This window comes from Phyllostomus discolor, chromosome 3 (genome assembly GCF_004126475.2).
Source record: "Phyllostomus discolor isolate MPI-MPIP mPhyDis1 chromosome 3, mPhyDis1.pri.v3, whole genome shotgun sequence".
NCBI classification, from domain to species: Eukaryota; Metazoa; Chordata; class Mammalia; order Chiroptera; family Phyllostomidae; genus Phyllostomus; species Phyllostomus discolor.
The window spans coordinates 191,065,407-191,078,986 of record NC_040905.2 but is presented as its reverse complement, the minus strand read 5'-3'; the positions used below and the strand labels follow the sequence as shown (position 1 = coordinate 191,078,986).

At 35.5% G+C, this 13,580-nt stretch overlaps 1 protein-coding gene across 1 annotated transcript; it reads right to left on the bottom strand.

Moving 5' to 3' along the window:
• Window positions 1-2,132: 2,132 nt before the first annotated feature.
• LOC114488676 (olfactory receptor 13D1) lies at window positions 2,133-5,215 on the bottom strand. The gene has a single exon (XM_036021987.1). The coding sequence runs from the start codon at window positions 3,223-3,225 to the stop codon at window positions 2,281-2,283; it is 945 nt and encodes a 314-aa protein (XP_035877880.1). The 5' UTR covers window positions 3,226-5,215; the 3' UTR covers window positions 2,133-2,280.
• Window positions 5,216-13,580: the final 8,365 nt, after the last annotated feature.

The window sequence follows — 13,580 nt, the reverse complement described above, 5'->3', positions numbered from 1 at the left end:
ATGTATATCATTAACAATCTTAATGTAATATGCATAGTTTTGATGAGTGCATACCCGTGTCCTCAAATTCTTTCAAGATATAGAACATAAAAATAACGTAAGAATAGTTCCCTTATGCCTCAACCTAGTTTGTACTTCCTCTATCCCCTCCCTGCCACAGGCAGTCACTGTTTTAATTTTTATTGGTTCAAAAACTTCAGTATGTGCTTTTCTAAAACAACAGTGACTTTGAGTTTAATTAGCCTGGTTGCTGTGCAGAGAATAAATTGTAGGAGAACAAAAGTGGAATCAGGGATGTGATTCGGGAAGCCACTTCAGTAGCCTAGGTGACATGACAATGGTTTGGACTGGGATGGTAGCAATGGGAGTGCTCAGAGTCAGAGTAAATTAGAATTTGATAGAATTTTCTGGTGGACTGGATGTGGGTACATGGCACTGCCACTTCCTGAGATGCGGAAGCCTTGATAAGAAGTAGTTTGGGATGAGAAAATTCAAGGATTCTGTTTCGAACATGTTGTATTTAAAATGCCTATCAGATTCTATCTCAGGGTTGGTTATACATATAAACTCAAGAAACTAAGTTACTATACATACGTATAACTGGGTTTGTTGGACTCTGCCTGATCTATTACAAACATTCCTTTTAAAATTTTCCGAATTTCTTTCCTGTAGCTCCAGAAGTAGAAGCTGCAATCTGTTTTGAGGGTAAATTCTCTATTTCTTTTGGAAAGGACCATGTTGAATGCTTTGAGTCAGTGTCTGTTCTTTTTTGTTGGTACAAGTGCTGATTTTTTATGTAAGAAGGAAATGAATAGGCACTATCATTCTTGTAGCAGAACAGGGGCTATAGAGGAAAATGGACTTCAGAGGGCCCATGTAAATGGGAATGGCTAAAAGATATCAAGAACAGTGGTATTTAATATATTTGATATTGGTTTATTTTTCTTACTGATAATAATCCCTTCCTTTTATTTTCAAACCTAAGGAAAGGTGTTACACATAGTGGCCTTTTGAATGTGGATACTTATGAAACTTATGTCTTTGTGGATAAAAGGTACTGTTGGAGCTTACATGACACTGAGGTGTACAGGATTACCAGAGAGGAATTATGGAAAAATTTAGAACAGTAGTGTGGTATAGGAAAGAAACCCAGAAACGAGGAAAATGTAAACACTCTTTAGAAATTATTAAGGAAATGATTGAAGGATCTGTAGATTGGAAATTAGATTATTTAGTCGTTAAAGGATAGGGGAGCCCCTGAAGGCTAGAGAACTTGGGACCACCTAGGTAATATATCCTCATGTTTTTTGTTTTGCCTCAAAAATGTAAAAAGAGAGGGGGCACAAAAGAATATTTTATTTAGGACTATATGATTGATCATGTGATGAAAATGTAATTCAAAATTAGTGTTTTATAAAAAGGTAATTTATCGACTCATATAACTAAAAAGAATGATTGTGAATCTGACTTTAGACTCAACTGGATCAAGGAGTTATACTAATAAGATCAGACACACTTTCCCTCCATCTTTCAATACCTCTTTGTCTCTCAGGCGTTCCCCACATGTTGGTAAAGATTGCCTTAAGGTTTACACTTGACCAGTTTAGCAACTCTAGCAGAAAGAATGCCTCTGTTCTCATACGGAGACAACATCCTTGGGTTGAGTTTAATTAGCCTGGCGGACTCACTTGCTATGCTAAATGAATCATTGTGACTGCAGGGATTTGCTTCTTTAATTGCCTAAGCTTTTGTTCCACACTTATCACTATTTCCAGAGGTTAGGGTCAGCCCCATCTAGCACCACACAGACCTACAGGGACTGACTGTTTAATTATCAAAGAAAAAAACATGCATTCTGTTACCAGAAGAGGGGATGCTGGACCATAAAACAAGAGATGTACAATTCAAAGTGACTGAGAAAAGGAGACCAGGAAAACAAGGAAGAGAAAGGAAGTAGATGGAGGAGGGGAAAGACAAGAAGGAGGAAATGGAGAAGAAAAAAGAGGAAAAAAAGAAAGAGGAGAAAGGAGACCGCAGACAGGAGAGAGACTCATCTTGAGGATAAGCCATGTGCCCTACATGGCACCAGTGCACAATACTACCTACACTTAGAAACCCCAGACAAGACACTGTTCAGAAGGTTTTACATGATTGTTCTGTGTTGTGACGAAAGGAGACCCATATTTAGGTTTACAAGCAGACTGTGTTCATGACTTCACTTGTGAATGTAAAAGATTTGATCTGGTCCCACATTGAGGATATCACATGTCTCAAGTCCTCTCATGGTTTCAAAAAATGCAGGTATCTGCTCAGGACTTTCTTCACTGCTTCTTTTACTTCTTTATTCCTCAGGCTGTAGATGATGGGGTTCAACATTGGGGTTACTACTCCATAAGACAGTCCAATGATTTCATCAGATGCTTTTGTGTCCTTTGACTTGGGCTTCATGTACATAAAAAGGGCAGAACCATAGAATAAGATGACTACAGTCAGGTGGGCTGAACAGGTAGAAAAGGCTTTTGTTCTTCCTTCAGCAGAATTAATTCTTAGGATGGAAGAGAGGATGAAAACATAGGAGATAAAAATTAACAGTAGAGGAATCATCAATAAAACAGTACTTGCCACTGTCATGATAAGCACATTTATGGAGATGTCTGCACATATGAGTTTAAGAAGAGCCAGAATCTCACAGGTAAGGTGGTCAATGATGTTATTCCCACAGAAGGGCAATGCCATTATTAGGACGGTTTGTACTAAGGAGTTTAGATAGCCTATGATCCAAGACCAGGCAGCCATGTGCACATAAAGCACCCTGTTCATGATGATGGAGTACCTCAGTGGGTTGCAGATAGCCACATACCGGTCATAGGCCATCACAGCCAGGAGGACACACTCAGTGGAGCCCAAACCAAGAGAGACAACCATCTGCAGAGCACAGCCAATGAAGGAGATGGATTTTCTCTCAGACCTAAGTATGATGAGCACTGGGGGAACAGACGATGATGTGTAGCAGATGTCCAAGAATGAGAGGTTCCCAAGGAAGAAATACATAGGAGTGTGAAGGCGAGAATCAAGGATACTGATGATAATGAGGAGGCTATTTCCCAGGAGGATTATCACATACATGATGAGACAGAGTACAAGCAGAAAGAGCTGGAGCTCTGGGTATTGGGAAAGTCCCACCAGAAAGAATTCGGTCACAGCTGAGTAATTACCTATCTCCATGTGTCCATATTACCTGGCAGGCTTAGAAAAGGAGAAGATTCAGGGAATTTTGGTTTTTTAAATGTAGATGTATCACATGACTTTCACTTACATTATTTTTTTATTCTTAGAACAGAGCCTGGAATCAGCAAGAATAGGGATATTAAATAATTTTATTAATGATGGAGCAGGCACTGAGAGAGCCATACTGCTGAGGCTCATGTAACAGCAGAAGCTGGAAATTGTGCTGAAAAAAAGTTCCAGCCTTCCAGTTAAATAAAATATAGGGACAAATTACTTTCAAATGTGGATATATAGGAATCTCTTCATTAATGAATATTTTGAAGTATAACTGAATTCTAATAAAGCTAGATCCAATTTAAATTATATATATTCAGTACCATGCCACTTAAGTTACTTTTTTTTTAGTCTCGACTACCCCAGCTACTAATTTTAGCTAGTAAAATAGGTCGAGGGGCAGGACAAAGCTATAATTCTGGCAGTTTGTTGTGAGAACTAAATTAGATAACATCTATTAGATGACAGGCATAGTAGGTGATTACAACATGTCATCTAAAATTACACATAACATATGGAATACAATAGTGTCATAATACAATATGACACTGTTAAGTATACATATTTTAAATTATAACTTTTAAGTCTACTTGACTGACTAGGAAAGAAAAATTTGCTTAAAAATTTTAGGGCAAGGGGATTGAGGTTTCAGGCCATAGTTAATGGAATGTGAATATTTTCTGATTCAAGAAATAATCTGATCCAGAATCAGGGGACACCTCTCCAGTTAAAAGTCTGGGAGTCAGGGCCTGGAATCTGCTGTACTTTAATATAAGTCACTTCACATAACATTTCTTCCTAACTTTTGTGATTTTCCAATGCTTTCCTCCCCCCCCCATTCTTTCTTTACCACTTACCTCTTAGATGCATATTTTATGTTTTTCCAGGCAAATTTATATCATAAGTACTTGTTAATATATACTTTTCCTCAATTTGTATATTTTATACTTTGGAATGCATATACAGGTCTTCCATATTATTTTAAGTTTTGTCCATGAATCTTCTACATGTGTCTGATTGATAATAGCTATTTTTTATGGAGCACTTTGTTGTAAGCACATTACAATGTTGTAAGCACATTACAGTGTTGTAAACTCATTACATGGAATTCATTAACTCATTTAATCTTCAACATAACTCTAGATAACTTCTTTTACTCCCACTGTTCAGGAGGAGATACTGAGACAAAACTTCAGTAATGTGCACAAGGTCACAGAGATAAATGCTAAAGACAAAATCCAATATCCAGTTGTCTGGCACCAAAGCCAGCCCTCTTAACCACTAGCCTACCTCTCACATATTCTGACACTGATTCAAAGCAAGAGAAGACTATTAAAAAAAAGTTCCTCTGTTGTGTTTAACTGAAATAGCAAGCATTTCTTGCCTGTGTTATTTCTGATTATAAGTGATGTGAGGGGGAACTCTAAAGCCTGAATCACAGCCTTTTCCTGTAGCCTTTGGAGTGTGGTGTCCATAGTTTTCAACATCTCACAACTATATGTCTATAGTTTTCTACATAGTTTTCTCACAATTATGAGAGTTAGCATAATTAAGAATAATGATGTGAGATTCCTTAGCATTACAGTTGTTTCTACCAGTCACACGTCTGGAATCCTTTAACTTCAGTCTTTATTCTGTAAATATGTACTTTAGGACCTATAATTGCCCTAGTTCTTGCCTTTTATGCCTTTTAAAAATCAAACTCATCTTTTACTAAGCCCTGCCATCTTACAACTTCACAATATTAAAAACTCAGCTTTGTTTCATTTGCTTTATGTTTACTCTATGATGGCCAAACATGATTATAGACTTATATAAAGCACTACGTTATACTCTAGTATACTACCACACATTATTATGCTACTGACATAGCTTGTGTTTAGTAGGTTGTGGTGGTAGGATGAAAATACTGCTGATCATACCTTTACCCAACAACCACACATCCTCTTTGACTTTTTTGTATCCAGAGAGTTTGAAGACATGGATGAGGGTTTGAAGACATGGATGAAAGGCTTACTTCTTGGCTAGTCATAATGACAGAGCTTCTTAATGTATTTCCTCTCCACTCCCTCTACCTATCACTTTCCTTCCTCTTGGAATGTATGACCTAGACAGTGATTTTGGTAAGATGAAAAAAAGAGATGGTGGCACCAACGTCTTAGTATGTTGGAAAATATTCCCTTTGTACATTTCCTTTCCTGTCTCTAGTCACACTGGAATAATTTACACAAAGAAATCAGATAAGGCAGAAGGTTTAATTTGTCTGAAGACACTTATGAAGGAAGAGAAATAGAGAGTGGAAGAGAATGAGGCAGAAGAGAAAGGAGGAAAAAGAGCTAATATTTACTGTTAAAGAAAATGCACTAAACTAAAAATTTGTATCCTGGGAGTGGGATGGTTCAGGTGAAGGAGGAATGATTGTCTTTCTCACTGTTCAAAAAAGATTTCTAGTGAAGAAGAATATTTTTCCGAAATCCAGGGTGAATAAGAGAAAACAAAAACAGTGATTTTACCAAGGACAATTAATCTATCACAGAAAGCCTATCTTAATTCCTCTCAGTTTCCTCTCTGCCTACTTCAGCCATTGCTCCTCTCCTAATAGAGTCAAGGAAGAAATTATTGAGTGGGTTTACTCCCCAAGAATCATCTGACTCCCAACAAAAGTTATCCTAACAGAGAAATACAGGCTAAGAAAAAACTGGGTGTGCGCTGTGCAACACAACATTAAGTAAAGTCCTCTAGCCACTTCTCCAACCACACTGTCACCCCAAGCCCCTCTAACGTGGAAACTGTGAAGACACTACTGATACCCTCGATTCCCTAAAATAGCCATGCTGAATTTCTTCTGGTCTCCCCTAAGTGCTACATTATGTCTTTATGTGCTTGTACATGTTGTTATCTTAAGCAGAAAGGGCTTCTCTCAACTTAGGGATTATCTTTTGTAGAACAACTTATTCCCTCTTTGTCTAACTAGGATGCCCCTGCTATGTGTTATCATTGAAGCCCTGCACTTTCTGCTCTCCTTGTATCCTTCATTTACTCTTTTACTCAACATATACTATGGCACATGTACTATGATGTATGATAGGGATCCACTGTAAATGCTAGGCTTTCAGAATGGACACTGGATGCAGAATGCTTATGACAGTTATTTTATATTTTAAGAAACAAATAATGTATGTGCTATATAACATGTTCCAATGTGAAAAAGCTTTAGACCACTTTGTAAATTATTTTATCCAACTAAAATTTCCCTTTTAAAACCCATACTGTCAAAGAAAGAATAAAACTATGTTCAATCTCACTTATGAATGCATGTGCAAAGAATACAAAGTACATCCAAATTGGATACTAAAATAATGTTATTTATTTTTATTAATGCATGGAATTCTAAATGCTTGGAAATCTATCAATATAATATACAAAACAAATTGGTAACAAAATAAAATACATTGTTATCTAACTAGATGCCCCAAAGCAATGATGGAATACAACATTAATTCTTGATAAAACCTCTTAGTAATCTAGAGCTAGGAGGATAAATCATTAAGATGGAAATGTGTATCTCTTTCAAACTATTGGTCAGCATAATTCTAAATGGTAAGATGCTGGAGATAATTTTCCTAAAAGTCATTTGTAGGTGGATTATTATTATTATTTTATATTTTTTCCTAAAAGATCCAACAATAGAAGAGAAAAACAGAAATAAGTGACATTGCAGGTAATATATTTCAAGTTCAGTCATGTTTCAATAGATGCTGTAAGTTTTTTTCCTCAAGGATGCCGAAATTCTAGCATGTAATGATTATGGTATACACGTAAAAAGACAATACCACATGTAATATTACCAGTGCAAATTGTAGTCTTGGAGAAGAGTTAAGGACAAAGTATAATGCTTATGATATGATATTACACAAAAAGGGGAAGCTCTAATAATGTTTGCAAATTTATATATATTTGTAAATATATTTCATATATATATGCACACACACTATAGTTTCTGAAGAAACTACTCCAAAATAATTACTCTTGGTTTCTCTGGAATATGGGATTTGAGGCATTAGTAATTCTATCTATATTTTTATATTTTCCAAATAATTTTAGTTATTCTGTATTTTATGATTATAAATGTCAAAAATACTATTTTCAAATTTTTCTTGGGAGGGAATAATGGCTAGGACATCTGTAACTTTGGTCCTTATTATCTTTAAAACTCAAGTAGGAAATAAAACAGTCAATGGACAGGCAGCTGGAAGGGGGTAGGCAGTTGTTGCTTTATATTACATAGACTAATTTAATGCAATGCAGTGCTCTGAGTTCAGCCAATCAATCTCACACATCTGTCCACCATCATCAGACATATTGACAGAGCCTCAATTGTCGCAAAAGGATTCTAGAACTTACCACTTAGAATGTGACCAAGCTTAGTAGTGCAGATAGGATGCACTATAAAGCACCCAACAGTGTCATACAAAAAAAGAGAAAGACAAAGGAGCTACCTGGTGGGTAGGAGGAAGCATGGGCAAACATCAGGAACTTCTTTTACCTATGCTTTTCTTTTCTGCTATAAAGGAGTAAAATTTCAGTTTCTTTATTCTCCGGGTTTTGTTCATCTCTCTTCAGAGGCTCAGTTCTTAGCTTGGTCCTTACCACAGGGCATCACCTATGGAAAGAAAGCAAACTCTGTTTGAGGACTTTGGATCATGAGGCATTCACCCTTCTTTCCCCCAGCCCTGAACCCCCACCCTGTGCTTATTAACTAGAGAGAGTAGTCATTTGTAAAGCACTTGCACTCATCCAGACTCCCTGATTTTAGCCCAAGAAAGTTTTTTTTAAATTTTATTTTAATCATTGTTCAAGTAGAGTTTTCTCCCTTTTACTCCCAAGAAAGTTTTTGAAGCAGGATATAGCACACTCACCCTAGAAGATTTACTCAAGAGGAAATGTTCAGCACTAAATATTGCATCCTATATTCCGCTTCATCCACTTTTTCCTACTGCTTATACAGAAAGCACTTATCATGATATAAATGATCCCAAATGCTTTTTCAAGTAAATGACCCTCCAGAAGGTTTAAAAGAAAAGAAGTTGATAATAAGCAATACTGAATAAGTCAGAAATAGGTCCTTGTCTCCTTTTTCTACATGGTTTTGAGAATTATAAAATAAAGAGTTTTTATTTTCTCTAACGTTGTATGGGTACCCAGTGCAATTCTTTGTTACTGGGAACACCACTGATATTTTATGCTCTTGTAGCTCTTGTAGGAGCCTCTGTTTGAGCAATAGGTTCACATCTGGGACTGATTAGAAAATGTACTTTCCTCACTTCTGGGGCTGTGCCATAGGAGCCCAACCCTCACTTCTTTGTGCTTATTGCCAGTAAGTTATCTTTATAGACACGTGCTGTTTTAATTGAAAGAACAGTTGTGCTGGAGTCAGGGGACCCAGAGTTCAGGCTTGGGTCTGTGGCTTAGTGGCTGTACCAGCCCTGAAGTCAACACTTAACATGAGTATGATGTAAAATGGGGTACAGCACTTGCTTTGTAGGGTTGTTGTGAGGATGAACATAACATACCTGGCAGATGTGGGTAGAGAGGGGAGTGCACAATGTTAGTTTAATCTGAACTCCTGAGCTATCGGTTTTTCCTTTTCTTTTTTTTTTCTTTCTTTCTTTTTTTTTTAAATAGAGCCATTTTCTTTTCAGAAATCTCTCTCTCTTTTTTTAAAGATTTTATTTATTTATTTTTAGAGAGGGAAGGGAGGGAGAGAGAGAGAGAAAGAGAGAGAGAGAGAGAGAAACATCAATGTGCGGTTGCTGGGGGTTATGGCCTGCAACCCAGGAATGTACCCTGGCTGGGAATCGAACCTGGGACACTTTGGTTCCCAGCCCGCGCTCAATCCACTGAGCTACGCCAGCCAGGGCTCGGTTTTTCCTTTTCCATGGTAAAGAGAAACCACTAATACAAAGTAATGTTTATAAATACCCGTGTTTTCTTCACCCAAGAATCCTCATTTTCCATGATTTTTCACTCTTTTATTCAAAACTTTTAAAATAAAAACATTTGGAATTCCTTGTTGCCATATCTTCTCTCCTTTCTGAAAATAACTCTGCCCAGATCTGGTGAAGTCTGTCTCATTCAAGCATCATTGTGTGATCTTCAAATTCTCACAATAGGTAGCTTGGTTTACTGGGAATACCAACCTCAAAACAAAGAAGCCATTTAGACACAAGCATGAATATCTCTATTCAGTATTCCTTTTCTTTAGTGTTTCAGTAACTTTTTCTTTCTACATATGGAAGTTTCTGTGGATATTTGTTCTTAGATTAATTCAAATCTTAGCTATCTTCTCTTTAATCTATAGTCATGATATTAGGGCCCACAGGCAAATATCCACAATTCCAGATAACTACAAGTGCTGCTGAGGGGAAGAGACCAAAAATAAAGTGTTCATCCCAAATAGGCAGTCTTGTTATAATTTTATATCAATAGTAAGTCTGTCTGCCAAATAAGTATTCTCTAACCTCTGGGCCCTGAACATTTCTAGAGGGCAGACCAGTGGTTCTGACAGCCAATTTAAACACTTCTGTTTTCTTCTAAGAGACTCTGTTATCTCAGAAGTGATTTAAAGTAGAACTTTTAAATCTTGCTGAAGATAGTAACTTTTAGATGTATTAGAAATAATGTCTTAAAGACCTAAATTGTACCTTATTTATTAAAAGGCAATTTTTCTCCTTTGAATTAATTTTTCCCAGATTGTATGTGTAATGAAATAATATATATTCATTGTAGGAAATGTGGGAAATTCAGAGAAGCCCAATGGAGAAAATTAAAGTCACTCATAATTTCACATATTAATGTGTTGATATATTGATTACTTTAAAAATATTTTATTTATTTTATTTTTAGGGAAAGGGAGGGACAAAGAGAGAGAAAAAAAAAACATCAATACAATGTCTAATACCCGTGTGCCATTTATTAAATAGTTCATTTTTTACTGATTACTAATGCCATTTTAATTCAAATACCAAATTTATTTAGGATAAACTTTCATATGTGCCCATGGTATCTCTGAATTCTTTACTCTGTTCCTTTGATATCTGCCTTTACCTATACTGGTAGCACACTGTCTGAAATGCTACAGCTTTATGTGTTGATATCTGGTATACCGAGTATACATTTATTCTACTGCATTTTCATGGCTATTGTTGGCCCTTTCCTTTTTTAGGAATTGTAGGATCAACTTAACAAATGCAAAATATCCTATCTTATTTTGTTTGTAATTACATTGAGTTTTTAAACTTTATTTTTATTGTTAACAGTATTACAGATGTCCCCATTCCCTCTCTCTTTGCCCATCTCAGCCCAGCCCCCACTCCCCCTTCCCTCTGGCCATCACCACACTGTTGTCTGTGTCTGTGTGTCATGCATGTGTGTTCTTCAGCTAAAACCTTCCCCTCCTTTCATCCAGTTTCTCCTTCCCCCCTCCCCTCTAACAGCTGTCATTCTGTTCCATGTATCCATGCCTCTGTTTCTATTTTGTTCTTCAGTTTATTTTGTTCATTAGATTCCACATACAAGTGAGATCATCTGGGAATTACACTGAATTTTTAAAAATTGGAGCAAATTAATATATTTATTTTTAATTTCCTAACATAAACAAAATAGAGCTTCACAATTTACTTGGGTTATTGTTATTATTTTTTAATTTGAGAGAAAGAGAGAGAGAGAGAAAGGGAAACATTAATTTTTTGTTCCACTCATCTATGTATTCATTAGTTGTTTTTTGAATGTGCCCTGGAGGGAGACTGAATCCACAACCTTGGCATATGAGGATGATGCTCTAACCAACTGAGCTTCCTGGTCAGGACTTCACTTGTGTTTTTTAATGTCCTTTAACAATTTCACATTTAATAGTAATTTTATTATCATTAATTTTTCAATATTTTGGATTTTTTCAGTTTATTTCTAACTTATTATTTTTAGTCTGTTTTAAATCTCCAGATTTAAAAGACTATTGAGGGATTGTATTTCCAATATTTATTTTTAATACTTTTGTGTTGTGGCTAGAGTTGAGGTTTGCATGATACTGATTCTTTGGTACTTATTGAGACTTGCCTTCTCTGCTAATGTTGTTACCAGTTTTTATAAATATTTCATTTGGGTTTAAAAATATCTTTTATGTTTCAATGCAAAATTGTGTGTATGTGTGTGTTTATTCACCTGTTTGAAACAGATATATTAATTTTTCCCATTTTATTATAGATTTGCCTTTTTCTTGTAATTCTGTCAACATTTAGCATGTTTGTATTGAAGCTGAGATGTAAGGTTCATAAGGACATTTTTTTTCTTACTGGTAAATTCTCTGGTAATGCTTTTTGCCTCAAGGTCTTAGCCTAATTTAATTAAAACAGAACTTTCTTTTGATTGCAATTTGTGTGGCATACACTTTCCAACTTTCTGTATCACATTTTAGAAACTTTTCTTATAAATAGAATATAACTGGTTAGTTAAATTTACTGCTGGGATAGAAGATCATATTTAGCAAAATATGTTGATGCAATTCTTCATAATATCAACTGATATCTTCTAACTGGTGGAGGGAGCTACTGGTGTCTAGTGTGTAGGGCCAGGGTTACCACCACATGTCCTGCAATGCCCAAGGAGAATTATCCAGCCCAAAATATCAATAGTGCCAAGGTTGAGAAACTCTGATATAGAGGAATAGCATCATCAAAAACCTCTTCATAGACTTAGGGCCATTTACAAACTTTAATTAAAGGATAAATGTTTTTGGAAGCACCAAACTTCTATTGCTAAAGTGCATGCAATTTGACATGCACTGGGGAACCAGTAGTCCCCTCAGAAATAGCTAAAAATAGGTGAAAGAATTTTCTAGATAACACAGTCTGCCAAAGAAGTTTGCTGTTTCCTTCTTTCCCTCATTATTTTAGAATTTGATTGTTGTAAATCTTCTGATACATTTCTTTGCTCACTTGTCCTTTTCTTGTATCCATCTCCCAGGAATAACAATTAAAACCCTGACTATAGATGAGTATAGAAAATTAAGTTTCATAGGGATCATTAAAATTTATTTTTAATTTCTCTTAGTAGGAGTTGTAAATAACTTATTAATAAGTTTTGTATTTTTAAAGTAGTATTAATTTTTATTCATTTTGTATGTAGACAATTGTATGGGGTAATGAAAATTTCATTTCTTTGTAATCCTTATATATCTAATTTTTCATTTTTTGAAAAAATTTGAGTTCTAGTCCAATGTTGATAGAAGTAAAAACACATTTTTTTTATCTTATTTTGAACACTAAAAGGAATATATGTTTAATATTTCATCATTAAGTATGGTACTTGCTGTAGATTTTTGATAGGTATCTTTTAGCAGGTTGAAGAAGTCTCCTTCTGTTATAATTTGCTAAGATTCAAAAAATTATAAATCCATATTGAATTTATTAATATCAGCTGGATTTTCTGCATTTCTTAAAATGGGCATGCTTTTTAAATTATGAAACTCTGCAGGAATTTCTCTAAAAGTCAGTCAAAGATTCTTTATTCACACCGTCATCATAATTATTTAATATTACTTTTTTCTGAAATATCCAAGTGATGGATCATTGTAATTTTTTTCTAGAATGCTGAACATCTAATATGTGGTGGTGGAACATGCTACAATACATGAGAAAACAAATTCATTTGTTATAGCACTAAAAATTGTGATCTTGGAGAAGAGTTAAGGATAAGGAAAAATGCTCATAATGTAATATGTGATAAAAGCAGGTTTTGTGGCATCACAATTGCATATATATATGAAGGAAACCATACCAAAATATTACTTGTGGTTTTCTTTGTCAGATTGAATTTTGAGGTATATTTTTCACACATAGTATGTAGCATGTCTTATTCCAAGATGGCATAGATACCTCTCCCTATTCTATTAAATACAGCTAAAAGTCCAGACATCTTATATACATATAAAACCATGAAAAGACTCTGAAACATGGAGAGTAAAAAAAGACCAGTAGGGGACTTTAGGACCTAAGGACCTATAAGGGAGTGGTCTCCTTGTTTTTTTTTTTCTGCCTTCTATATATTCCAGGCTGAGTACTAGGTAAGCCAACAGCTTGGAAATTAACTAATGGAAACAAAAGAATGACCCAGAAAACCTTTCTTTCTCGAGTTCTAGGGCCAGAAAAGGAGTGGTTTAGCAAGACAGAAAGTCTTATGGCAATAGTTGCCCTAGTTCAGACAAACACCAGAGAAAAATACTGCAACCCTACCTCCTCTCC

Bases quoted from the DNA above. Each gene is read 5' to 3' on its own strand.
- LOC114488676 (XM_036021987.1), bottom strand. From the start codon at position 3,225: ATGGAGATAGGTAATTACTCAGCTGTGACCGAATTCTTTCTGGTGGGA.